Below are 27,944 nucleotides of genomic sequence, written 5' to 3'. Positions count from 1 at the left end.
ACAGAGACAGTCCAAAAGGTAAAAAAAAACCCAAACAAGCAAACAAAAAAAAAAAAAAAAAAAAAAACCAGAATAGATCACAACACAGAAAAGGTACCAAAGGGAGTTCACAGATGAACTGGCAATACTTCACAGAGATCCAGGGTCCTTATAAATGGAGGTTAATGAGCTGCACGTGAGAGAGGTTAAGGTGTCTCTAGGAAGCAGGTCAGTACTCAGCTGAGGCTGACCTCTGGTGACAAAGGCAGGTATTACATCTGACAATGGGACACCAAATAAAACTAAGTTGAGTCCTTGCACATTTAGTCTTTTTCGGTAGATGTTATATTCTTAAAGGACACTCATATAAAACTTAGTGAGCTTGGTGGCTACGTGCAAATTAGATATTGCAAAAAGTAAACTTTTAGCCAGGTCACTAAAGGAGTTACAGGCAAGCTAGGCAATCTATAAAATAAGGTCAGACTGTGGAAATATATTAACTAATCAATAGGACACATCTTTATTCCACCAGATGCCACTTACTGGACTCTGATATTGAGACATTTCTTCTCTGTGTTAGGAATCAAATCACCTAGAGGAGAAACACGAGGAGGGTAGTCGTAACAGTCCAAGGTCAAACGAGAGCTTAACATCCATAACCAAAGAGACCTCAGGGAAGTGAAACGTCCATGTAAATAGTCCATGAACTCAGTTGATCCCGCTGGAGAAAGAGAACAGAGAAAGGAGGCATCCTTGACAGGAGGTGTGACAGTAACCCCCAAGGAATCTGGTGTGGCAGAGGAATGAAGATTACTGAAGGTGACAAGACTTTATTTTCTCATTATGAGCCATCACGACTGCTCAGATCACAGAGCACTGGCTTATTAATAGTCCTCAGAATTCAGAAAGCTGCAGCTGGGGGAAGAGCTTTTTCTTATAAAGCCCCCAAACTCTGGAATGATCTTCCAGAAACTGTTCGGGACTCAGACACAGTCTCAATCTTTAAGACTAGGCTGAAAACTCACTTGTTCAGTTCAGCTTTTGGTAGCTAATGTTCCCCCTTAGATAAAGGCAGCAGATCCAGGGGTCCATGGACACAGGGAATTATAGTAAACTGAGACACTGGTGCTGTCGTCCCGCTGCTCGCACGCAGTCACTCAGGTTTGTGGACGGTGGAGCGGAGGGATGCCAAACTGTTTCAGAGTGCTGCCGTGTCTGTGTGTCCTTCTGGTTCTCTCCTTTTAATTAAGCTAATAGGAACGTTTTAGGTCATAGGTAAAAATCAGGTTCACTCAGATTGGTTTTCATGGCTGTAAGTCTAAGATATTTTCCCAATTTATGATTACCCCTTTCACAGGCCAACTGAGGGCCTCTGTAATATACAATGTCCTCAGATATTCTGAAATATCTAAAAACATGATCAAACATAGTTTCAGCAGTTTCAAAGGCTGATGGTAGCTTATTTAATGGAATGAATCAAACCACTCAACAAAACCTGTCGATTGTTGTCATGATGGTTGTCATTCCTTGTGACTGTGGTAGGTCTGTCTATGGCTATATGTGACCAAGGATGGACAGAAACAGGTAAAGAAGCCAATTTCCTGGCAGGTAGAGTCTTCAGAGTTTTACATTTACCATATTCTCCCACCACTATCAAGTGCTCAGTAAGTGTTGTGTACGTGTTTCTCTAGGGTGACCAGAGGTGAGAGTTGAATAGGCCCAGGTAATTATTTGATCCCTAAATTCAACTGGGACATATTTCTTGTTTTGAGGACATTGTGGGGGGCTAGGTGAATATTCTAGGGCTTGATCTATTCATTGTCTACTTCCCACCTAACAGCGGCCACTATGCACTCAGAGCCATAATGTTAGAAGGTGGATCCTTTGTTTCTTTCTCAGTTTTGTTTTGAAACTTACGTGATATCCATTTCAGTGTTGCAGGAACTGTCTATAAATAATAGTAAATTGAAAATGGGAAACGAATAAGGACCATTGGGCTTGGTGGGGGTTCAGTTGTTTGGCACTATGTAAATATTCAAGATTTTTGTGGTCAATCAGGACCAGGAATAGAAACTTAGCACCCTCAAGCCAGTGTAATTTGATAGTGAAGTACTCTCTCTCCAATACCATAATTCCATTTAGCAGAAGTCAGCTTATGAGAGTAAAAAGTGACCAGATGTAGTTTATTACAATTACCTGAGATTTGAGAAAGAATGGTTCCTACTTCTACATCAGAAGCTTCGACTTCAACAGAAAATGGTTTTCTGGGTCAGGGTGAAGTAAAGGGATGCCAAATGTACACATCTGTCAGTCTTTGAAAAGCAAGTTCAGCTTGAGGGATCCAAACAAAATTTTTGGGGCCTCCTTTAAGGAGTGATGCAAGTGGGGCAGCTAAGGTACTATCGTTTCTAATGAATCTTCTGTGGAAGTTGGCAAATCCTAAAAATTGCTGTTCTTTAATGGTAGTGGGAACAGGCCAGTTTGTAACAGCTTTGACAGTCCTGTTAAAACTTTGTCTTTTCCGAAATTCTGTAAAGCTGCTTTGTGACAAAATCCGTTGTAAAAAGCAGTTTTCCACTCGTCAGCTTCCATGGTATGGATAAGATAATATGTGTTAAATAGAGCTAGTTAAGTAAAGGTCTTGATATTGGTTGATTATTTCTGTTATATACCTCTCCCAAATCAGCAGTTCTCACTATCAGTGACAAATCTGTTTAATTTCCACTCCAGCATGGAACAAGGCAGGGTTGTTGCATTATTTTGCACCATCTCTGGTTACACTATCAACTGGAGTAAGACCTTATTTTTTCCCCTTACAGAGCACCTAAATCCAGAATTCATTAAAATAGTCTTGTAGTCTTCTTAGACAAACGTTGGCAGTAGAGCAGGTCATACTGATGAGCTCGGTGACTTTAAACATGGCGCTGTCTTAGGATGCCACGTCTGCCACAAGTCAGTTTGTGAATTCTCTGTCCTGCTAGGTCTGCCCCAGTCAACTGTAAGTGCTCAGCAGGCTTACTGAGAGGCTTGTCCCATAGCTCCCTGGGTTTCTAACATGGGTATTGCCAGTTTGAGCTGATAAAATAGTGAGTATAGAAACATGGTGATGTACTTAATGAAGTGGTTGGCTCCACCTTCCCGCACGGATGTGAACAGTGAAGTCGGAGAAATTGGATCAGAGCATAAAAGCAGTACTGAGCAATAAGGCTTATAATCTGAAAGTAGCCTTAAATACTGTACAGTCCTCTCTTCTGGCCCTCTTCATTCACTTTTCTTTAGTGGTCCTGGATTGTTCCTGTTGACCTTACTGTTCGTCGAGATGGTGAACCCCAGAGATGCACTTCATTTCTTTGGTGCAGTATGTATGAGCACTTACTTTTTCACACAGGGCCAGGTAGGATAATGATATTTTTCCTTCAATAAATGGAATCGTTTTTTAAAAACAGCATTTTGTGTTTACTTGGGTTAGCATTGTCTAATATTGAAGGTAGTCTCATGATCTGAAACATTCACTGTGTGACAAATACGCAAAAATTGAAATTAAAAAATTCATTCTTTTTCACATTTCTATTTTATTTCTATATTTGATCAAAATCAACATCCTGCCTACTTATTTCTATTGTTTCACTTTTTGAACGTACCTAGCGCTTTGCTGCATTTGTAGGGTGTTGCAGGCTGCAGAAGAAACAGGATGCGGGGGATGTGCTAGTCTTGCTTCGTTCTTGATAAGTGCAGGACCTCAGAGAGAAATGCTTCAACTCCTGACTGGGTTCATTCTGCAGCTGCTGTTTGGTAAGTTCATCTATTCACACATCAATTGATATAAAATAGAAATAAATGTCCCCAGACACTCCAGTACCCTTCGATGGTAATTAGAAGGGGCTATCTCGTATCGTTGAGTTTCAGGGGCACGCCGGCCTAAAACTAGTGTTTAATGTTATGTCATACGGTCAGTAAGCGTTTTCTTTACCTAAGTCATATAGAGCTATATTCTATTTTTCAATACGTTACACACAAGTCAGTGTTTTTTCTTGTACGATTATGGCCACATTCACACAAACACACACTTAGTATATGAAGGACTCGAGCAAATTCCATGTATGAATATTTCAAAATACTTTTTAGGAATTCAGCGAGACTAAATTGAGTGAGAATGGAAGATTTATCCACAATCATATCATACATCATATTTTTACAGTGACTTTCATAGATATTGAACATGGTTTAAAGACAAAAATTGAGTGTCTGGTATTCAGTTCTACATGATTCAGCACACGCCGGGAAGTAGGGGTGCTGAGGGGGCCGCAAAACTAGAATTTAGAAAATTTGAAAATGAAAAAATGGAGTGTTTTTCATATCTGCAGTAGCAATTTATGTTAAAGTGAACACCCTAAAACTGTTGGCTGCTTTGGTGCCGTGTCACTCAAACACACACATTTTGAGAGTCAAAGACGGAAGGTTTATGAGTTACAGGTCAGTTCTGAGCCCCAAAGTGGCCTAATATTGTACTCAAACATAAAAATAACCTACTTAATGATAACTGATCAACCGTTATCTCTCCCACTCGGTGGGCGTTTCTCTTACTGTGTTACTGGATGTGACACAGCGGTCATCATCACTCATCATCACTTCGTTATAGCACTGTATGACAGGTTCTGTGTGATGCAAACTTTATTTTTTTGTATTTTTGTGTGATGTCATCAGTGATGTCACCTATATGCTGTTGAAATTTTCAGCACCGACAACTTTAAACAACTCCTAACTAGATTTGCTGGGTCCTGCTAGCATTCCATGAACACTGGTGTATCTACACTGTGGCTAAGCCTGTCACAATTATGTAATCACACATTTATTTGAGATGATCATTATTGTTTAAAATGGCTGCAGTTCTTTTTTCCAGTCCTTAGATCTCACTGTTGTTTCATGATCTGAACAATAAACTGAAAAACAGTGAAAAGGAATGCGCCATCGGTTAACAACTTAAAGCTGTTCTGCAGCAATCGAAGTACATCCATCACTGAAAGACGATGCAAACAACTTCTACAGGTGCCCCGTTTTCACTGACCACTTACTAACCCTCTGTGTATAAAAGCAGTGTTGGAGCAGACTAAACCCTCTGGGGCAGTAACTGGGCAGTACTGCGCTGCGGAATGTCGTAGATTTTGCTGTTGTGATCTTGAGAAAAAGGCAATTAACAAAGGAAAACAGACAGATCACTATAACCCCTGAAAGTCTTTCTTTTGGAGAAGCTAAAACACAGCATGTCTGTGAAAAGCTTCCAACACCATCAAAAGTCACTCTGACAGGAAGTGGTCTGGCAGACCCCAAGCCCCCACAGCATCAGAAGACGCAGTTCTGAGAGTCGGCAGCTCACAGGACAACAGATTCAAGCATAGCATCACAGCGGCTGAAGTAAGCAAACCTCAATTTCAGCTGTGAAGACTTGGGGCTGCAGCTTTGACGGGTTGAGTGGCAGAAAGAAAGGCAAGATAAGAAAAAGAGGCCCACCTGAGCAGGGCAGCACCACCAGTGGACTACTTCTTCCAGTCTTCTGCTCTCATTGAGCAATTTGACTGACATCCCGAACCAAAAGGGCTACCATAGCGTTTCGCAGTGAAATGGGTAGTTACTTTGATTTAGATGAAACGTTGTTAAAATGATTCCATCTCTTTTTTTTATCCAAATGTTAATTTTCTTTATGCTTTAATTTCAGTTTTGAGACACTGAACTGCATAAATTTATAATTTATAAATGCATAAATCTCTTTTATGAAGTGGTTGTGAATGGTGAATATCCTTCTTGTGGTGCTGTAGGGCAGAGATGTGCTGAAAAGAGGTGGGAAAGAAAAGTAAAGAGAGTTGTTTACAGGCTATTCCTGTGTCCATGTTCGTTTCTTGTTTTATGAAGAAAAAAGGAAAAAAAAAAAAAAACAAAAGCTCTGTTGCACTGGTGGCAGCAGTGGGATGAACAAAAGAGGTGTAGCATGTTTTCTGTCACTGCACCCAAACCAGTGCAGCACCTGTCATGGAAACGGGCTGTTGCTGATGTGAGGCTCAGATGTCAGCTTCTTCAAAGATAGGCCAAAATGTTTCAGCATATACCAGTGAAGTAGACGGTCATGATGTGGGTGTGAAAGGCCTACATCGTATGTATGAGGGGTGATGGAAGGTCTCCATACTAGACCCAGGGGCTACTGTTAAACTGGCTAATACAGACTGGATACACCTTCTCGTTCAATGTTTTTCTTTACTATTTTCTACATTGTAGAATATTGAAGACATCAAAACTATGAGGGAACACATATGGAAAGATAAAGTAAACAAACCAGAATATGTTTCACAATTTAGACTCTTCAATGTAGCCACATTTTGCCTTTTGATGACAGCTTTGCACACTCTTGGCATTCTCTCAATCAGCTTCATGAGGAATGGGTTTCTTACAGACTTGAAGGAGTTCCCAGAGGTGCTGAGCACTTGTTGGCTGCTTTTCCATCACTCTGGTCCAACTCGAGTCCCACACCATCCCAATTGGGTAAAAAAAATAAAGGAAAAACCATTGAATAAGAAACAAAAATGCAACAATTATGTAAACTCTTGTGCTATAAGTAAACAAATGCTGGCCTCATAGGGCCCTATGTCTTTAACCTTTAGGCTGGGGCCAGTGACATGGCAACATGTGTTTCAAAGTTTGAGTCCACTCAGGCTCTTCTACTGGGCTGAACAATCTTGCCTGGCTGGACTTAGATGAGGGGTGCATGCTACAGTTATGGGTCATTTGTGTGCCCCTGTTGCAAAGCAAAGAGTAGGCCGCCCATATAATGACCATTAACTCCCTCAGTGAGGTCATTGTGTCAGAAATGTGTGCTCTCCCAGTGTGACTGATGTCACTAATCAGATGCCTGTACAGGCACTAGCAGGACTTTTTAAAGTGGAATGGTGTAATTTAAATAACAAGCTAACCAAAGCCAAAAGAGATGAGCGTGACTTTGAGATTCTGGTCACAAAGTTACCCAATTTAGTACTGGCTCAACAAAACAGGCAGCTCTACAGAGCTTATTACATTTGCTTCAAACCCGCAATTCATTATCAGTGTGTCGGTGTTTGAATGTGGTTAAAAGATTAAGTAATGATGTTCAAAAGTACATCTGTGCCTTAAAGTGTTTTAAAGTATGTCAAAAAAAAATGCATGAATGTCAAAATTGCTGTCAGTTTTCCGCGAATTTGGTATTTATCGAATAATCTTCTACTACAAAAGCTGGCAAGGGTTTGAAAATGTCAAAGCAAACATCTAATGCTACTCTAGCGCATCGAGTCTTCACAGGTAAGACATAATTCGACCATATAAATGCTTCATGCCCGCTTTGGCAATATGCTGAATAGATTTTTAAGACTGCAGTGATGTTTTTCCTCTTTTTCCCACTTCAGGTGTTGATTTTTAACTTGTCGTCTTCATTGCGTCTGACTGGCAGTAACCTATGTTCAGAGCTGAAGTGTTGGAATATGCAGAGAGGTGACTGCATTGCTGTTAGGTGTAGCCTATAGCCTGGTGTAATGACATCGCAGGACATTAATGCTTTGTGTGTGTAGTTTTGGGTTGGCTGGTCTGCATAATGTAACTCCTGGTCTCAAAACATGTCCCACTCTGGCCTTGCCCATATTTACAGAAATTAAAATCTGGTGTTTAGTATCAACTGCTAAAATAAAAATGAATTTTTTCCTTAGAGATTCCAGCAATGTCCATCTGAAATTATTGTAAAGGAAATCAATTATGTAAACGAGGTGGGTGCTCTAGACGAATGCAGTTTTGTGGATGATAATGCATACAAATCTAGTATAAACAATTATATGTGCTCAATTTCATGGACGTGTACCTCTCACCCTCAATAAAAAATCTTTATTTAAAAAAAATCCTGTTTAAAAAATGTATAATTTAAATGATTTTTAAAGAAATATTTTTGTTTTTTATTTAAGTAAAGGTAAGAGCATGTACTTTTACAATTTTACTTGAGTAAAAAAGTCATATGTTAACCTTTTTAATAGATTACTAGCACTTTTACTCAAGTAAGAGACTTGTGTACTTCTGTCACCTCTGAACTTCGATTACCAGTCAAATGTTCCTGAGAAAACAGGCGTGATGACTGCCCATGCAGTGTTAGAAATGGCACCACAGTGACCCGTATCCTCATTTCTACTGCATAAACAGGGAGTGCACTTGGGGGGAGCTCCACACTACACCACATTCCCATTCAGATGACTCTAACACTCCCTGTCATGCTGAATGAGTGGTGCACACATTTGCTCATATTGTGACATTTTCCTAACTTCGCTGTACAAATGATTCTGAAGAGCTAATGGGGGCATTGATAGCTCAGGACATTTGAACTTGTATTGGCCTATGCCAGTCAGACTGCCCCAGGCACTGAAACGTAACCAGAAATATAACAAAAAAGTCATTATTGGTTATTATTTGAATTACTTAAAGCTACACTGTGTAAGATTTGGGAATTTGGAGCCCTCTCTGTTGGAAATGAGTTACTGCACTCAATGCCCAAAAAAAATTCTGTAATGTGGGTTGTGCTTTGGTCCCTGAGCGGATGAATCCAATGATGGACGGAGAATTCAAAGAAAACTTGGTCAAAACTTGGTGAAGGACATCAGCGATTTATCTCCTGTTATCATCACATCTTCATTAGTATAGTGTTGATTTTAAGATCATTTGAGATCTAAACATCAAGCTGGACCTTCTTTTTTGAATCTGTAAATTTACATGACAGCAGGATGTGCTCACTATATGTTAAACACCACATTTTTATCAGTGGAGTCACAAATGCTTTTGCATTCTTCATCTGTTCGAAATTTAGATTTTTTTTGTTTTTGATCTGTTTATTTAAACAAACTACCTTCTTGTTCTTCTCCCTCTTTCAGGAACTTGTAGATTATGTCTTCTTCAGAGAGCTTCAGCTGACCTCAGATCTGGCCCTCCTGGAGAAAACATCACCCTGCACTGTGACATCACCGCAGATTATGAGATATTGTGGTACCACCAGAGCTCAGAGGAGATGAAGCTGAAGCTGTTGATAATTGCCAGAAAAAGCAAACTGGATGGCTCTTTTTTCCTCAGCTATAATGTGAATGGGAGTCACTATGATGGAACTATAAACACCGGTTCAGTACATTTAATGATTATTGGTGTTGATGAGTCTGATTTGGGTCTCTATTACTGTGGAGGTCGAAACAACACAAAGCCCATTCAGTTTGGAAAAGCTGTCAGACTGACCTTTCCAGGTTGGTGCTAATACTTTATTTAATTTAGGATATCTTACTGTTATTGGTTCATTTGCAAAACATTCAAATGTCCTGATTTAAATATGGACTTTAACTGCAAATTAGTGCACAATTTCTGTTTATTTACTGAGTTTCAGAAAGAGACTAAAAACAACAATAATAATAATAATAATAATACATAAAATATAAAATGTTTCATGTTTTCACAGCCCACATTTTATGTAAAACATCAAACATCAAATGTCTGCACATTTTATTTGCTGAATTTAACATGTTAAAAAAGAAAACATGACTTTTGTACCACCACAATTTATGACACATTTTATATTTTATGACTTACTATTTTCCAGAATGGTAAACTCAGTAAATAAGTAGAAACTGCATTCAATCTGGAGAAAAATGCCATATTAAGGTCTGTTCCCTGTAGAAGAGGGGTATTTAATTAAAATTCAATAAGGTCCAGTTAAAGAAAATTTCCTCAAGCGAAGGTCCAGAACATCATAACGTCTAACTTGCATCGTGACTCAGTGCCATATACTGTTTACTGAAGTAGCCGAGTAGGAATATCAACATCTTATACAGTCAACAACTGAATATCAGATCAAATAAAGTCCAATTCAGTCAAATTTCCACAACATTGTTTTCTCTTTTTAGATTACATCATGTGGAATAACTTCCCTCTAACTCACTTTCTTCTCTGACTGCTGTTTCTTGCCTCATCCTTTCCCTGTGTGAGCGTTGCTCACTTGAGTCTCGGAGCTCATCGTAATGCACATATCTGATTTGCTGAGTTGTGTCACGGGTGATATTTATGACGCATGCCATTGGTCTGTGAGTCTCCGGCCGCTAAAGCTACTGTAAAGCTTAGGGAAGTTACACTGATTTGAAACAGCACCACCCCGTCAAAATTAAATAATTCTCCATAGTTTTTTCGGTTATAGGTCCAGGTCCACACAGGACAGAGTCTGGGTTCACACCTGGCATTAACAAGCCTGCGGGGTGATTCTTTCACAGAATTTTTTAAATGGAGTTTTTCATTTAAAAATTAAGCTGTTGATCAATTCAAATCTTTCAGACTCACTTTAAAATAAATCAACAAGATCTTTTAAAAAATTCAGAAAAAAAATAAATATAATTTTAGAGTGTAAATTTAGGGGCTAGGGTTTTGGACACACACCTGCTTATATGCTTAATTGGTGACCACAGACACACTCGATTGAACAAATTTCCTTTATAATCTAATATCAAAATTTGAGTCAATATCAAAATCTGTCTGTGCCAGAAAATGAAACTTTAATAAGAAAGTACATGTGTGAATAAAAGAAGATGAAATTAGACTGCATATTTTTCAGTTTCTTAATAAATAATAATAATAATAAAAACATATACTTTTTACTGATAACTGGGTCAATAAAGTGTTTGAATAGTGGGACAATTATTAGAACTAGGTCTGTTTTTGGAGCAAGAAAAATAGATGATACTTCAAGTTTGTATCATTTCAATTAGATCTTAATCTAATCAATTAGATCAGATCCTGCATACAGAATAATATAAGGTATTTTCATGTACTGAAAACCTTGTGAAATTAACTTTTCCAGAAGCGCCCCGACAAAATGCCCTTCTAAAACAGCTCAGCCCCCAGCCCACCACAAGTCGGTGCCCTCCACTGCTCAAGGTGGTGTCTTAGTAAGACAAAATAACAGAAATAGTCAGAAAAATGACTTGTGATTATAAGGGCGGCACAGTGGCGTGATGGGTAGCGCTGTTGCCTCACAATGATTCCCCTGGGTTCGATTCCCTGGCCGGGTGACCGGGGTCCTCTCTGTGTGGAGTTTGCATGTTCTCCCCATGTCTGCGTGGGTTTCCTCCGTCATGCCAACTGGACATGCTACATTGTCCCTAGGTGTGAGCAACTGTCTCTGTCTGCCCTGCGATGGACTGGTGACCTGTCCAGGCTGTATCCTGCGTTCTGGATGACCACTGGGATAGGCTCCAGCACCCTCTGCGACCCGACCCTGAAGGAGAAGTGGCTTAGAAGATGGATGGATGGATTTTGAGAAAATTAGACATTATTTTGACATAATATGTCAGAAATGTATCATTTTAAAATATTTGTTATGAAATATTCACTTTTGGCAGTGTTTCTAAGTCTTGGTAAATCAGAATAAGTGCTACATTATAATCATCTCCTCCCAGTACACTGTGATTTGGGAGGGTAACGGAAGTGCTAACAGCAGGTAACTGTCCTGCTGTGTTTGTGTGTTTCAGATGGGTATCTTCAGAGAAACGGCTCTTCAGTACAGTCAGATTCTGATCCTCCTCCAGATCCTGTGCTCCACTGGATCATCATTATAGTCCTGACGTCTGTGTGTTTGGTCCAAATGAGCGTCATCTTCTTATGTGCCTTCTGTCACCGAGTGAAAGGTGAGAACTTCCACATGAAGATCTTCACTCAGCCAGTGTACAATTAAAGTGAAACATTCATTGGACCATGTTTCTTGATACTTTCAATTGCAATGTTTTGCATTATCTATGGTCAAGACTTTTTAATTTTGACTTTTTATCTGCAACTATTTCATTTCCTAGTGAGTGTGTGTGTTAATCTTCTACACCAACCCACCCACACACACACACACACACACACACACACACACATATATATATATATAGGTTATATATTAGAACCAGTCTGCCCATTCACCTCTGACCTATATATATATAGACCCATAATAACCCCTATGAAAACACAAAAACAGGACTTGTGTACCCTGCCCGGAACAGGGTTACCGGGGCCCCACCCTGGAGCCAGGCCTGGGGGAGGGGCTCGCCAGCGAGCGTCTGGTGGCCGGGCATATACTCATGGTGCCGGGTCGAGCCCAGCCCGAAGGAGATACATGAGTCCCCCCTCCCATCGACCCACCACCAATGGGAGGGGCAGTAGTAGGGGTTTGGTGCTTTGTGGATCGGGCAGTGTCCGAAGGCGTGGGCCTTGGCGTTCTGATCCTCGGTTGCTGAAACTGGCTTTTGGAACTTGGAACGTTACCTCACTGGCGGGGAAGGAGCCTGAGTTGGTGCGTGAGGTTGAGAGATACCGGCTAGATATAGTCAGGCTCAGCTCACTGGCGGGGAAGGAGCCTGAGTTGGTGCGTGAGGTTGAGAGATACCGGCTAGATATAGTCAGGCTCAGCATGTCCTTGAGAGGGGCTGGACGTTATTCTTTTCTGGAGTTGCCCATGATGAGAGGCGGCGGGCAGGTGTGGGCTTTCTCATAGCCCCTCGACTCGGTGCCTGTATGTTGGAGTTTTGTCCGGTGGACGAGAGGGTAAGTTCCCTACGCCTTCAGGTTGGGGAATGGGTCCTGACTGCTGTCTGTGCTTATGCACCGAACAGCAGTTCAGAATACCCAGCCTTCATAGAGTCCTTGGAAGGGGTGCTTGAAAGTGCTCCTCCTGGAGACTCTATTGTCCTACTGGGGGACTTCAACACTCATGTGGGCAATGACAGTAAGACCTGGAGGGGTGTGATTGGGAGGAATGGCCTCTCTGATCTGAACCTGAGTGGTGTTCAGTTTTTGGACTTCTGTGCAAACCAGAGTTTGTCACGAACACCATGTTTGAACACAAGGATGTCCATAAGTGCACATGGCACCAGGACACCCTAGGCCGCAGTTCAATGATTGACTTTGTAGTCGTGTCATCGGACTTGCGGCCATGTGTTTTGGACCCTCGGGTAAAGAGAGGAGCTGAGCTGTCAACTGATCACCACCTGGTGGTGAGTTGGATCAGGTGGTGGGGAAGATGCTGGTCAGACCAGGCAAGCCCAAACGTATAGTGAGGGTTTGCTGGGAACATCTGGCAGAAGAACCTGTCAGATTGATCTTCAACTCACACCTCCGTCAGAACTTTGACCAGATATCGGGGGAGGTGGGGGACATTCCCTTAGAATGGGCCATGTTCCGTTCCTCCATTGTTGAAGCGGCTGACTGTAGCTGTGGCCGTAAGGTCGTTGGTGCCTGTCGGGGCGGTAATCCTTGAACCCGGTGGTGGACACTCCAGGTGAGAGATGCCGTCAAGCTGAAGAAGGAGTCCTACCGGGCATGGTTGGCCTGTGGGACACCAGAGGCAGCTGGCAGGTATCGACAGGCCAAGCGATCTGCGGCTTCAGTCGTCGCCAAGGCAAAAACCTGTGTATGGGAGGAGTTTGGTGAGGCCTTGGAAAATCACTTTAAGTCGGCTCCGAAAAGATTCTGGCAAACCGTCAGGCGACTCAGAAGGGGAAAGCAGTGTGCCACTAGCACTGTATATATTGGAGATGGTGTGCTGCTGAATTCGACTGAAGACGTCATTGGGCGATGGAAGGAGTACTTTGAGGACCTTCTCAATCCCACCAACACGTTCTCCAGTGAGGAGGCTGGGGCGGTGCCACTGGATTGGCAGACTGGGGTGGTGGTGCCTCTTTTTAAAAAAGGAGACCGGAGGGTGTGTTCCAACTACAGGGGAATCACACTCCTCAGCCTCCCTGGTAAGGTCTATGCAGGGGTACTGGAGAGGAGAGTCCGGCTTATAGTCGAACCTCGGATCCAGGAGGAGCAGTGCAGGTTCCGCCCTGGTCGTGGAACACTGGACCAACTCTTCACCCTCTCCAGGATTCTAGAGGGTTCATGGGAGTTTGCCCAACCAGTCCACATGTGCTTTGTGGATCTGGAGAAGGCATTCGACTGTGTTCCCCGGGGTATTCTGTGGGAGGTGCTTCGGGAGTAAGGGGGACATGGCTCTTTGCTACAAGCCATTCAGGCCCTGTACAAACAAAGCTGGAGTTTGGTTCGCATGGCCGGCAGTAAGTCAGACTCGTTCCCAGTGAGAGTTGGACTCCGTCAGGGCTGCCCTTTGTCACCGATTCTATTCATAATTTTTATGGATAGACTTTCTAGGCGCAGTCAGGGGATGGAGGGTGTCCGGTTTGGTGACCTCAGGGTCACATCACTGATTTTGGCAGATGATGTGGTCCTATTGGGGACATCAGGCCGCGAACTTCAGCTTTCGCTGGATCGGTTTGCAGCCGAGTTTGAAGTGGCCGGGATGAGATTCAGTACCTCTAAATCAGAGACCATGGTTCTCAGGCGGAAAAGGGTGGAGAGCCCTCTCTGGGTCGGGGATAGGCTCTTGCCTCAAGTGGAGGAGTTCAAGTATCTCGGGGTCTTGTTCACGAGTGATGGTACAAGGGAGCGGGAGATTAACAGGCAGATTGGTGCTGGGTCAGCAGTGATGCGGGCTCTTTACCGGTCTGTTGTGGTAAAGAAAGAGCTGAGCCATAAGGCAAGGCTCTCGATTTACTGGTCGATCTACGTTCCCACCCTCACCTATGGTCATGAGCTTTGGGTAATGACCGAAAGAATAAGATCGCGAATACAAGCGGCCGAAATGAGTTTCCTCCGCAGGGTGTCTGGACTCTCCCTTAGAGACAGGGTGAGAAGTTCGATCATCCGTAGGGGACTCGGAGTAGAGCCGCTGCTTTTTCACGTCGAGAGGAGCCAGCTGAGGTGGTTCGGGCATCTGGTTAGGATGCCTTCTGGACGCCTCCATCGGGAGGTGTCACAGGCAAGTCCACCTGGGAGGAGACCCCGGGGAAGACCCAGGACACGCTGGCGTGACTATATCGCCCAGCTGGCCTGGGAGCGCCTCGGAATCCCCCTTAGAGAGCTAGTGGAAGTGGCTGGGGAAAGGGAGGTCTGGGCCTCATTGCTTAGGATGCTGCCCCTGCGACCCGAACCCCGGAGAAGCGGAAGATAATGGATGGATGGATGGATGGATATATATATATATATATATATATATATATATATATATATATATATATACACCGCGTTCCAAATTATTATGCAAATTATATGTTTCCCTGATTTTCCTAAATGGTCGATGCAAATGAGTCAGTGTAATAAAATTCATCACCCGTTGAAATTAAATTGAATTTTATTGAACAAACCTCCCAATGATAACAGTATATTCTTCAAAAAAAAAAAAAACTCAAAATGCGCTGTTCCAAATTATTATGCACAGCGGAGTTTCAAAACATTTTATAGGTTGTAAAGAACTGAAAATGTTCATTTGTTGAATTTGCAGCATTAGGACATCACATTCACTGAAATCAAAAGCTATTTCAATCAACAACATCCTAACAGGCCAAGTTACATGTTAACATGATACTCCAAAGGTTCTCTATAGGGTTGAGGTCAGGGGAAGATGGTGACCATACCATGAGTTTCTCTCCTTTTATACCCATAGCAGCCAATGACACAGAGGTATTCTTTGCAGCATGAGATGGTGCAGTGTCATGCACAAAGATGATTTTGCTCCGGAAGGCATGGTTCTTCTTTTTGTACCATGGAAGAAAGTGGTCAGTCAGAAACTCTATATACTTTGCCGAGGTTGCTTCAGGGACCCTAAAGGGGCCTACCAGCTCTCTCCCCATGATTCTGGCCCAAAACACGACTCCGCCACCTCCTTGCTGACGTCACAGCCTTGTTGGGACATGGTGGCCGTCCACCAACCATCCACTACTCCATCCATCTGGACCATCCAGGGTTGCACGGCACTCATCAGTAAACAAGACTTTTTGGAAATTAGTCTTTATGTATGTCTGGGCCCACTGCAACAGTTTCTGCTTGTGAGCACTGGTTAGGGGTGGCCGAATAGTAGGTTTATGCACCACAGCAAGCCTTTGAAGGATCCTACACCTTGAGGTTTGCGGGACTCCAGAGGCACCAGCAGCTTCAAATACCTGTTTGCTGGTTTGTAATGGCATTTTATGGCCTTCCTCATTCTGCCTTTATCTGTACGTACCCATCTGTGCTCTGAATCAGCCACAAATCTCTTCACAGTGCGATGATCACGCTTAAGTTTTCGTGAAATATCTAATGCTTTCATACCTTGTCCAAGGCATTGCACTATTTGACGCTTTTCAGCAGCAGAGAGATCCTTTTTCTTTCCCATGTTACTTGAAACCTGTGGCCTGCTTAATAATGCGGAACATCCTTCTTAAGTAGTTTTCCTTTAATTGGGCTCCCCTGGCAAACTAATTATCACAGGAGTCTGATATTGATTTCAGTGATCCAAAGAGCCCTGAGACACAATACCATCCATGAGTTTAATTGAGAAACAGAAAAATTAATTTTTATGACACTTCAATCCAATTTGCATAATAATTTGGAATGTGGTGTGTGTATATATATATGTATATAGGTCAGAGGTGAATGGGCAGACTGGTTCCAGATGATAGAAAGGCAACAGGAACTCAAATAACCAACCAAAATCTCTGAGGAACGTTTCCAACACCTTGTTGAAAGTCTGCCATGAAGAATTAAGGCAGTTCTGAAGGCAAAAGTAGGTCCAACCTTTTACTAGCAAGGTGTACCTAATAAAGTGGCAGGTGCATTACACACTGCTTTATAAAAATACTTGACAATGTCATTGGTCTAAACAGGCATTACAGTATAGGTGCTGTGAACATTAGTTGCAGTAACTACTTGCCAACTCTACCAATGAGCTACTGTATATTTAGTGATTTTTAGGGTGTATAAAAGAATAATATTATTTTGGTCCTCTTCATTTAATTTCTATGCATATTTTGTGTGTGTGTGTTGCGTGTGAAATATTTTCTTCTCTTTCAGGCGAGCGCTGCAGTGACCTGCCCTCCACTGAGAAGGTATCAGAAACTCTAGTGATAAGCTGCTGGTGAGGTCCAATAGGTGGCAGCAGAGCTGTTCTCTATGGTCTCCATTAGTTCCATAATCATTTAAACTGCTGTAGCTGTTCTGATGGTCTTTGTCTCCTCAGGAAGTCCTGCAGTCTGGTCCTCACCACACAGCAGTGACCACAGGAGCTTCTGAAGGAGCCACAGAATCTGCTCTGGACATCATGACCCAAACATACCCACAGTGCACCAGTGGACCTTTCACCACTGTGATTTTTACAAACACAAATAAAAAGAATAAACTGAGATTTGAATGAAATATGACAATAAATCTGAAAATATGCAGATGTTGATTTTCTAAGTGTAAATAACGCATCCTCTAGAAACCTCTGTACATTTACATGCACACTATTTATTTTCTGAAATTAACATATTGGAGCATAACATAAATGTTCTGGGCTGTACTAAAGCTATCAGTCAGAAAGCTGGCATAGTCAATTGTGCTCTCCACAGAGGGTGGGCTAACTTATTTTCACAGACCATCAACAAAACAGGTAATCCGGTCAGAGCTGAAACCAAAACAAAGCAGAATTTTTGTATTCAACTGCATGTACAAATGTATGAAAGTAAAAACATGAAGTTTAAAGATACTGAAATTAAATTTAACAGTAATCAAATGTGGTCATGCTGTAGTATCTTGCCTCTTTTCAGCTTCAGTTTCTTTAGTGTGGTATGTTTACCTCCAGAATTTGCTGATATCTAGTGGAATCCCTTCTTCCATCTACTCATGCCGTCCACTATCATGTACAAAACCATTACAGCTCTAAACTAGTGCCATACTATAACGTTACATCGCTACAGAAGGGGGCACACAGCTTTTCCACAACTGTAGACATTACTATAGGCTGTCTCTGACACCAGCCTTGCCTCTCCCAAACTTCCCTCTCCACTCCAAAACACATCTGGCAGGCTAGACGTGCCTTACAATAAGAGTTACTGTAGAACAAAAGAATAAATGTAGAAGAACCACTCCAAAACTAAAAGGAAAAACATTTCCTAAAGATGCTTACAAAAGTCCTCATCCCTGAGGAATTACAAAGTCCTTAAACTGAGCTGGTAGCCTCCCTCCTTCTGGGGCATGCTGGGGTGGGGACCCCTAGGCTGGGGAGTAGTCCACACTGACTGGGGTTGAGGGGAAGCTTTGGAAGGGAAATCAGGGGTTGCCAGTGCTCCATCAGCCGTCCCGCCCAGGCCTGACTCCGGTGCTGCTAAAGGGGCCTAAGACAGGTCTTTCACAGCATGGTCCCCCTGTGTTTTGATGCAGCCCCTGTATGGGGCCAGCCTGTTATAGTGCCACTTTGCACCTGTGGGGTGGGAGCTGCACTCTGTACTCTTTTCTCCTAACTTTCCTAGGACCCAGACAGTCCTACCCAGTGGCTGTCTGATTTAGGGCACCTACACTTTTTTTCTTTGGGCTGTAAACCCACATGGGCTCCCCTGCTGCTGTAGGTCATAGTTCCTTTTCTGTCGCATGCTGGACCTCATCAGTTGCTTCCTAGCATATGCACATGTTGTGTCTTTGTGATCTTGGAGCAGCCAGGCGTACTCTGAGCCTGCTGGTCTGGTAGAATGTCTGGAGGGCAGTAAAAAGCGAGCTCTACAGGGGTCCTGATTCCCCTCCCCTGCATTATTAGGGATGAGGTATACAAGGCACAACAAGGCAAGGCAAGTTTATTTATATAGCAGCTTTCAAACACTGCTGTCATTCAAACTGCTTCACAAAGAGCAAATTCAGAGTCAAAAACCTAATTAAAAGCAACATTAAAAACATAATTAAAACAATAAATTTAAAAGAGAAAAAAATGATTAAATAAAAATCTAATTAGAAATTAAATTATGACAATTAAATCATCAAATTGAATACTAAAAGTTAGATTCAGATAAAATAAAAAGTTCTGTTAAAGAGGATAAGGGTCTAGAAATGCTAACAGTGTTTAAACTGAGCTGAAAGCTGCTCAAACAGGAATGTTTTGAGCCTGGATTTAAAGTGTCCAGTGTCAGGGCTCTTCCTTTAAGAGCAGCATAGAAGCTAAACACTGCTCCATGTTTAAAAGCTGGGCCTGGCTCTCTGCAGCATCCTGTCCTCCCTGGTGGCTTGCCTCACTCACTGCCTCCGAGCACACCCAGCCTTATTATTGATAATAATGACTGTAATAATAACAATATAATAATATTATCATCAGTGTAACTATCTTCAGCAAAATATATATATAATAATTAAAGTAAGGTTGTATATATGTATTATTATACATGGTGTTGTCCAAAAGTCTGAGACCACATTGAAAATCTGGGATGTGTTTCATTTAAACCTGGAAATAAAAGTTTTTTTTAGAATAAAAAAGCAACTCTTTCAATTGACAAACTTTTATGAAATTGACCATGTTAAGGCCAAAAAGGTCAGACTTTTAATCTTGCCTCTTCTACTGAAACCTATGTTCTCAGGTGGATCTGCTCATCAGAGGCTTTTACACAAACTTGAGGAGTCCATGCAGCTCTAGTGTGGTTAAATCAAAAAGGTGCCACTTAAATGCTAAATTCTGAAATTCATGTAAATATACTAAAGATTCTACTTTCACTCAGTGTTTACATTTACATTTACAGTATTTAGCAGACGCTCTTATCCAGAGAAAGTATCTTTCCTAGTTACCAGTAGGTTAGCGAGAAAGACGGTCCTGAGCTCAGATACTGCTAGAAACAAAAAGTCACTGTTGATGCAGAGAGAAAAGGAGCAGGGTTGAACACAAAACTCTGTGCCATTCAATAAAATACAATAAAATACTATACAGTAAACTACAATACACAGTGCAATACAATACAAATGCAGCTTATAATTCAATGTTCATTCAAGTGTTCATAATTCACGTGTTCTGCTGATAATATCATTTGTAATAAAAAAACAATAAAATTAGAAAAGAAAGCAAAGTAGATTTTCACCAGGGGTCACTATACATGCTTATGTTTGTGTGAAGGGTTATATTCCAAATTCATTTTTTCCATCATTTTTTTAAATCTAAATTATTTGTATGCCTTCATACATATATAGATATATCAGTGCTATATTATGCTTAATACCACATAAATTCATTAAAAAAAACAAATATAAAACATTTTGTTATGTAGCTCACAACTCACATTCACAGACACACAAAATACACAACTCACATTCTAACAGCCACTTCAATACTGGCTTTGAGAAGCCCTTGTCCACTGGGCCTTGTCATTTTCTCTTGGGCAATATGAATTCCAGTCCTCTGGGCAGGGCTGATCATGCACAATAAGTTGATTTTTGTTTTGCCTTTAATTTATTTCTGTGCAGACAGATGGCAGTTGTGCATGAGGGGTTGTGGGAAAAGCAGCTTAAGAAGTGGAACAAGAGGTTGTAAAGGTTTTCATTAAAAAGTGCCATGGTGTCCTAGATCTGCATTCAAACTGCAAACTGAGGTTGCATTAGTTTATCATTAAAGAAGAATATAGGGCCTTTTATCACCCGTGTTTCATCAGATCAATACACTATCCTGGCACTCTGCCTGGACAGAACCTGGATGTATTTAAGCAGCACACCCACAAAGTGGCTAACAGTTGGTGCACTACCACTGTGAAGAAGTAGAAGACAGCAGAACAGCTGATTTCATATTTTGACAACAGTTACTCGGTTATTTCTGCTTCGTTTTTTAAATTTTGATAGGGTTAGTGCATTTTTCTTGTTTTAAAGGAACAATTTAATTCAGTGAATCCTAAAATTTTATTTGAAAAGTTGTTACTATTAATATATTATCATGAATTGAGTCTAATTTAGAGAATAGAAAACAATGTGTGTGGCTATATAGAACATCTAAGTTCTCAGATTATGAGGTTGGAGTTCCACAAGGGTCAATTTTAGGACCTTCGTTATTTAGTTTTTATGTTAATTGACCTTCCAAAAAACATCTGTCCTCTTGCTCTTACTTGTCAGATCTACCCAGATGGCACAGAAGAAAGAACATTGAGGTTGTATGTAAGTTTGAATATCTGGATTCATGGCCGCCTTTTAAAAAGCATGTGAAATATATTGGAAATATGGTCAAATTTAATTTTACTACTTTTGGATTTAGAGATTGACAAATCCAAGCAGCAAAATTGTTTATGAATGTCATGATCTTTTGTCATATTACTTATCATCAAACAAGCTGGATACAAGACTGTTCTTGAGGTGACTGAGATAGTGTGTAAACAAGCCTTAAAAGTCAGATAAAAAGTCAAATCAACATCATCACTGTAAGTTTGTTTTCTTAAGATGGGTAAATCCTGTTAAATTCTCAAACATAGTATAAATTTTAAAGTCCTTAATGGTCTTTTTTTGCCTAATTAAGGTGCATTGTTTAAACTTCATATCATCAACCTGACCAGGGACTGCAACTGAAAATTAGACCTTTGACTATATGATGTAAACTACAACATTAAACATTAAAGTGTTTTAAAAAAATAAATAAATAAATAAAACCATTTAGCTAAAATATGAGCAAAGAGTCCCATGTATGATAAGTGACTTCATATTTGTCAGGAAAATTTTGTCCTACTGTCCACTCTGAGAGACAAGTCATGAGGTAACACCCTGGACAGAAGCATTGAGGAGCTAATAGTAGCTGGCAGAGGAGCTCCCATGGCAACCTGGGAGAATTAGCAGGTGGCTAAAGCTGCTCTTGAGTATTGCCCCGTAGATGTTGTCCATTTTGTCAACATCTGCCAAAAAAGTCTTCAGTCTTCCAGGAGCTCTAGACATCTTATCCCTTCAGTTCACAGTAGTGTTGCTCCTTAAAGATGCACCTCAACATCCAAAGGTTCTATGGAAGAGGAAGTATGAGAGGAGACAAAGTGCTAGAATCCATGGAGAAGGACAGTTCACCCCAGCATTCCCTGTAGAGGATGTGAAGAAGAGTATAATTGAACCATCAGCCTGATTATGTATTAAATACATATATAGCATTTGGTAGATGCTCTTATCCAGTGATAAGGATCAATTAAGACTGAAAAATCCTTTAAATCAGGAGATGTGAGCCTCCTGGTAGTGCTACAGTGTGAGAGTCACAACTACAAAGTCTAACTGATCTACGAAGCACAGTTATTGCTCTGTAATGATTAACCACATGGTACTAAGATGGTATTAAGGGAATTTGTCAGTATAAGACTCACAGCTTATTGGGTCTGAAGGCACAATGCCACCATTTAGACCATTTCAGTGACTGAAATCTAGCACCAACTGTGACATTAGACACTTCAGTGGGTCACATAAACTAAATATACAGCTGTTAAATAGGGCTCTTAAAGGCAAAGCCAACAAAGATCAGGCTGTTCTCCATTTGGAGGGAAAACCATGTCACAAGTTTGCAGGGCTTAAAAAGATATCGGTCCAGAAGTCGGTAAGACCATTTACACAGTTGACCTAAGATCACTTTTCTCTAATGATTCTCTGATTTTTCTCTTTTATCCTGTTTCATAGTCGCTCTGGATCTGTAAAACATCTCGCCACAAAACCAATTTTTACACTTGGCAGATGTTCTTACCCAGAGCGTCTTACAATTTGATCATTTTACACAGGTAGGTGAAGGTGGTGTTGGGAGTCTTGCCCAAGGACTCTTATTAGTATAGTATAGGGTATTTACCCAGGAGGGGATTGAACCCCAGTTTACAGCATAGAAGGCAGAGATGTTACCCACTACACTATCAATCAATTAATCAATCAACCAATTTTCAACATTTTTAAGAGGTTTAACTTACAAATTTGCATAAAACAGATTCATGTTTACTTTTTATGTCATTATTGTTATACAACATTTAAAAATATGTATTTTATTTAAAGAATCCATTTGACACTGGTGTTATAAGGACTCTTATGTTACATTTTAACACAGTTTTTTCAGCTCTATTAAACTGCCTCTTTAGGTCGAGGCACATCAGAGAGGAAGCATCTCAAGGCATGAGAAGCATTCATTTATTATTAATTGTGTTTATCAGGCAGTTCATAACTTCTATGTGTCACTGGTGCTCTGCGATTTAATAGCTGAATAATTATAATTGTGTCAAAATAAAGTCACATTATCCTTTTTATTTCTTATTTTAAATGGTTGCACAAGGTCACCTGACGGCCAACGAGTCAGCCAGTTTACAAAATCCTCAGATTAACCAGAATGTCACCGAGCTCTGCTCTGATTATCTGTCCTGTATTGTGGCTCATTCAAATAGCACTCACAGCTGAAACACTCCTCGTAACGTCAGAGCAGAGCTAAGCTGCTGAAAGACTAATATATATATACACACACACAAACACACACACACACACACACACAAACACACACACACACACACACACACACACACATATATCGCTGCTGTCGGAACAAAAACTCATAGCACCAAAATGGTAACTTTACAGGAAAAGGAAAAAAACCTGATTTACTTTTAATGTAAGTCAATGGAACCAGACGTTTTTCCAAGTCATTTTGGGTAATTTTCTTTAGTCCATTCATTGTGAAATTTACACACAATGCAAAGGACAACAGGTATTTTCAAACACTGTGAAAAACTGAAAAACGACAAAAATGGAGATATGAGGCTTTGTTCCAACAGCAGCGAGATGTTAAGCAGTGAGTTTATCACAATATACATTAGAATAGTCATATTCATAATTCAAATAAACATCAAAACAATAAAAAGTACCAATAATTTCTCAACAACATACACAAATAAATAGATTTTGAAAATGTGTCTTGGGTGCCTAAGACTTTCACACAGTACTGTATTTTGTATATAAGTAAGACAAACGTTTACTTACTCAAATGGAGACTCTCCTTAGTTGGTTCTGGGGGAGCTGAAAATTCTGAACAAAGAAAATAAATGTGACATTACTGTACTGTTCACACTCCACACACTTACTGCTGTTTGTGTAGCCTGTTATTCAGGTGGCATCCAGTTAAAACTGGGCATACATTTATCAAAACAGTCAAATTTCTCAGTTTCTCAGTTGTTGTATTTGTGTTATTTTCGATGAAATATAGGGTTTACATGATTTTCATAGCAGTGAATTCTGTTTTTATTTATTTTTATGTATCAAAAACAGTTTTTTTCTGAAACATCTGCGCTAAATTGACTTTACATGACGCCACTAATGTGACTTTACCAGGTTCAGAATGATGATGAAGAAACAGCAGACAGAAAGGAAAATCACTGATCCGCTAATATCCAGTGACAATAAATTAGGTCAACATTTCCGGGGCTGTAAATACCAGGCAAGAAGTGATCCAGATCAAATTTCAGAAGCAATTAGACCACAGCCATTCAGTAAATGTGTGGACATTCAGCCCCAACATGTGATCAAAAGAGACAATAAAGAGTAAAGAGTGTGACCACTGCTTATTTATATGGAGGGCAGTTTTCTGTACAAGACAGTCCATAACAGTACAGCCCAACATAAACACTGCTTCTGATATCTGTTCCTCTGAGCATAACATCCTTACCTTCAACTGAGAGGCTGACAGCCTGAATGAAAACCCATTTATTTTGGCGGCCTGTTTTCATCTTAAGTTTGCATTTATAAATTCTTTCATCTGCATGTCTGACATCCTTCAACACCAGGGAACCATTTCCATGACTCAGCTTATCTTCAGGAACATCCACACGGTCTTCATAGCTGTAACCCTGAAAGGACTCATTACCCCCTCGCTCAAACACTGTCTCAGAAGAGATGCTCCACTCGATGTGTGGCTTTTGGATGGATGACAGTTTGCTGGAAAAATCACACGGCAGAAGCACCAAGGAACCCACTTTAGCAGATATGTTGATCTGAGGCTTTGCAGAGACTAGAGGAGAAAATGAAGGCATTTTAGCACTTTATAGACAGTCGATTATAGAGTCAAGTCATCGTCTGGAGGAATGGGCTGGGGGCTGTCGGGTGGGGGGAACAATAGATTAAGTCTGTATTAAGCAATGTTTAGGTAATGATTGGTGCTGTAAGAGCTCAAGCTAGAAGACTTAAGACTAATGTACACCCTTAAAAATACAGGTACAAAAAGAGTCCTTTGAAGCAACGTCATAAAGAACCTTTCAGTATATGGTCAGTTCTGTAGAGGAGATGTAACTGTGAAGAACCTTTTTAAAGTTTAGACCTCCGCTTCATGTAAAGGTTCTGTACCAATCACACGTCTCACTCTCTAGAAACGTGCATCCAAGCCAAGCAACATTCAGAAATCTTTACATTTAAGTCATCTAGCTGCCTACTGACCGGTAGGGATGATGGCCCAGATGAGGGAAAGCTGAAGGAAGATCTTCTTGATCATCATTTTTGTAGAATCTATGAAGAAAAACAAACAACATAAGAAGACCTTTGTAGATTCAGCCCCTAGTTTGGTGTCCCTCCTAGTTTAGTGTCCTGGACTCCATCTGCAGTGCATATTTTATTAATTTCTTTGCTCCCACCATATCAGACTCTACAGATAATAATAAAAAGTATTTAATTAAAATTTTTATCGAAAAAACTCGAGTGAAAAAGGGCATCTGTTGTGACTGACACAGCAGGAGAGGGTCTCTCTGATCCTGCTGCAGAATCGCTATCAAGAGATTTCGGATGCACAATTTTTATAAGCCGGGGCTGCTAATGACCGCCTGTCTTGGCGCCCCAATGTTTGGGGCAGTCGTGGGCTGGAGGTTGCCGGTTCGATCCCCAGTGCTGAGAGTCCATGACTGAGGTGTCCTTGAGCAAGACACCTAACCCCCCAATTGCTCCCCGGGCGCCGTGGATAGGGCTGCCCTGCGCTCCGGGCAAGTGTGCTCACTGCCCCCTAGTGTGTGAGTATTCACTAGTGTGTATGTGATGTTTCACTTCATGGATGGGTTAAATGTGGAGGTGGAATTTCTCCGTTTGTGGGATAAAAAAAGTATCACTTAACTTCATTACTCTAACATGGTCATATGCAAAGGTTTTGGTCCCCTTGGTCAAATCCCATGTGTAGATGCACAGTGTTTACTGTTTATTTGTACATTCCTTTGATTTTACTTCATAGAAGTAAAATGTGGTTGGTCAGTGTAGTGGGTAACACCTCTGCCTCCTACGCTGTAGACTGGGGTTCAATCCCCCACCTGGGTAAACACCCTACACTATACCAATAAGAGTCCTTGGGCAAGACTCCTAACACCACCTTCGCCTACTTGTGTAAAATGAGCAAATTGTAAGTCGCTCTGGATAAGAGCGTCAGCCAAATGCCATAAATGTAAATGTCATGAAGCTGTACCAGTGTTTACAGGCTACATCAAACTCTTCACTCCGTAAAAGCAAGGAAAGCTCTGTTTTTTAACGTTTCTGAAACATTTTACGCTGTTCAAAATCTGAGCACTGGAACAAAGAATTCTAAACAGGGCGTTGTTATGCTTCAGTTTCCATATATGAACTGTATGGACTGGACTGGCACATGAACAGCATTATGAAACTTTATCATGCTCATGTCACCAAACCAAAAGACAGAGCAGCCAACAGTTGGCAAGGGAAGCGATCTGGCCGATGTGATCGATTTTATTGCTTCTATAATATCACTTTAACCCAGAAATGGGGGGGGGGGGGGGGGGGTTCTGCAGCCCCCTCAGTACCTCCACCTTCCACGTCACTGGCTCTCTATCTGTTTGCACATTTGACATGCTGGTCTGTTAGCCTCTGTGCGGATGTCCATGTACTATAAAAAGATGCCAGCAGTGAGTTGCAGCCGTGCAGACAGGATTTAAAGGGTTAACGTGATCTGATGAGGTCATTTTTGGGTCGATGGCCACCGTCACTGAAAATGGCCACCCGCATGGGAACACGTGCCAGTTTCATGACAGTCTAAAACAGACAATAAGCAGCCCATCCTCGCTCAGCTGGCCTCCCCGAAGCAAGTAAATGTGTCTGAGATTTTGACCTGCGGCTGTAGCCGCTGTGTTTAGCTGTTTTTGTGCTTCGGCGGCTTCGGTGTGTCGCTACACGCCACCAAACGGGCCAAACGCAGGTCTTCTAAAGCGATAAAGACTGCGGGTGGTTAAAATACACGAGCTCTGTTTTTGCTGTATAACTGGACTGGTTATATACATTTATACACTCATATATACCTCAGCAGATATGAAACTCCTCTTACCTGCTCTGGCTCTTCCTTAACAAGTGCCCAATGGCCCGCCTTCAAGGCGTGACGACAAATACCTTCCGCTCAGCGGTTACACTTCAGTGGGGTGGGATCAAATGAACTGCAGGTATATTTATTTATTTATTTTTTTGCTTGTAGCACAGAACAAAAATGTGTTTGCATGCCATTCATCTTACACTGTGATCTGGCTGCCGGAGCACGTTTTAGGTATAAAACGAAGGCCGCCAAAACGTCCCAACTCTTTTGTGAACGGTCCCAAAGTTCATAATCATATCCCGGCCTTAGATAAGAGAACAAGATGACAGAGGCTTCTTAACAGAAGCCGGGGCAGAATAACAGTTCAGGATAAACCTCAACCATGTGCTAACGTCAGTTTACAGTTCTTTACAATCGCTTAGAAGCATTTTTCACTTTTTTCCAAAAACCTCACACCCTCTTCTCTGCTGAAATGTGCAGCTCAGCGCAACAGTTCGTACACTAAAATGCTCGACAGCTATAAAATCACTGCAGAAACACCTCAAAATAAACTCATTCAGTCTGAACAGTGAGGCTAGTGTTCTTATAATATACCATACTCTGTCGGTCAGAGCACAGAAACACTAATAAAGCTGACATTAGGATAGATCGACTGTCTTGATTGATGAAGGCACGCCATTCCAGCCACTCATATCTAATGCTACATGTTTACTAAGCTACCTGTTTGGATTGCTACTTATTACTTGTCAGTGTAACGCTGATGAATGTAGTTAGAAGATCACAGGTCTGGTTCCTGATCCATGGATTTAGTTCAGTTCAA

At 41.3% G+C, this 27,944-nt stretch overlaps 2 protein-coding genes and 1 non-coding gene across 5 annotated transcripts in view; 2 read left to right on the top strand and 1 right to left on the bottom strand.

Annotated features, from left to right (window-relative positions):
* Positions 1 to 62: 62 nt before the first annotated feature.
* Positions 63 to 17,297, top strand: LOC108412066. Of its 3 annotated transcripts, XM_017683935.2 has the most exons (8): positions 63 to 456; positions 560 to 798; positions 3,259 to 3,337; positions 3,644 to 3,771; positions 8,904 to 9,263; positions 11,532 to 11,687; positions 16,930 to 16,964; positions 17,096 to 17,297. In XM_017683935.2, the coding sequence occupies exons 3-8, from the start codon at positions 3,315 to 3,317 to the stop codon at positions 17,267 to 17,269; spliced, it is 876 nt and encodes a 291-aa protein (XP_017539424.2). In that variant the 5' UTR covers positions 63 to 456; positions 560 to 798; positions 3,259 to 3,314; the 3' UTR covers positions 17,270 to 17,297. The 3 variants fall into 3 exon arrangements, with proteins under 3 accessions (XP_017539424.2, XP_037398332.1, XP_037398331.1); XM_037542435.1 differs by having other exon boundaries at positions 63 to 798; positions 16,930 to 16,993; XM_037542434.1 differs by lacking the exons at positions 63 to 456; positions 560 to 798 and having other exon boundaries at positions 1,189 to 3,337.
* Positions 17,298 to 21,114: 3,817 nt separating this feature from the next.
* LOC108412065 overlaps positions 21,115 to 27,944 on the bottom strand; it is a 32,442-nt gene continuing 25,612 nt past the window's right edge. The window contains exons 11-14 of the mRNA XM_037542809.1: positions 25,267 to 25,335; positions 24,503 to 24,844; positions 23,821 to 23,865; positions 21,115 to 21,905 (exon numbers count right to left, since the gene is read on the bottom strand). Coding sequence (XP_037398706.1) covers positions 21,817 to 21,905; positions 23,821 to 23,865; positions 24,503 to 24,844; positions 25,267 to 25,335 — 545 coding nt within the window. The 3' untranslated portion in view covers positions 21,115 to 21,816. The remainder of the gene's footprint in view (positions 21,906 to 23,820; positions 23,866 to 24,502; positions 24,845 to 25,266; positions 25,336 to 27,944) is intronic.
* Positions 25,528 to 25,662, top strand: LOC119264510. Its single transcript, XR_005131081.1, has one exon. It is a non-coding gene; the product is annotated as a U11 spliceosomal RNA (small nuclear RNA).

Source organism: Pygocentrus nattereri, chromosome 11, assembly GCF_015220715.1.
Source record: "Pygocentrus nattereri isolate fPygNat1 chromosome 11, fPygNat1.pri, whole genome shotgun sequence".
Lineage (NCBI taxonomy): Eukaryota > Metazoa > Chordata > Actinopteri > Characiformes > Serrasalmidae > Pygocentrus > Pygocentrus nattereri.
The sequence above is the reverse complement of the archived record's forward strand: the minus strand, read 5'-3'. Positions and strand labels throughout refer to the sequence as shown.

Coding starts and splice junctions, on each gene's coding strand:
- LOC108412066 (XM_017683935.2), top strand. CDS start 3,315: ATGCACTTCATTTCTTTGGTGCA. Junction 9,264..11,531: donor TGTCAGACTGACCTTTCCAG/GTTGGTGCTAAT, acceptor TGTGTGTTTCAG/ATGGGTATCTTCAGAGAAAC. Junction 16,965..17,095: donor ACCTGCCCTCCACTGAGAAG/GTATCAGAAACT, acceptor TTGTCTCCTCAG/GAAGTCCTGCAGTCTGGTCC.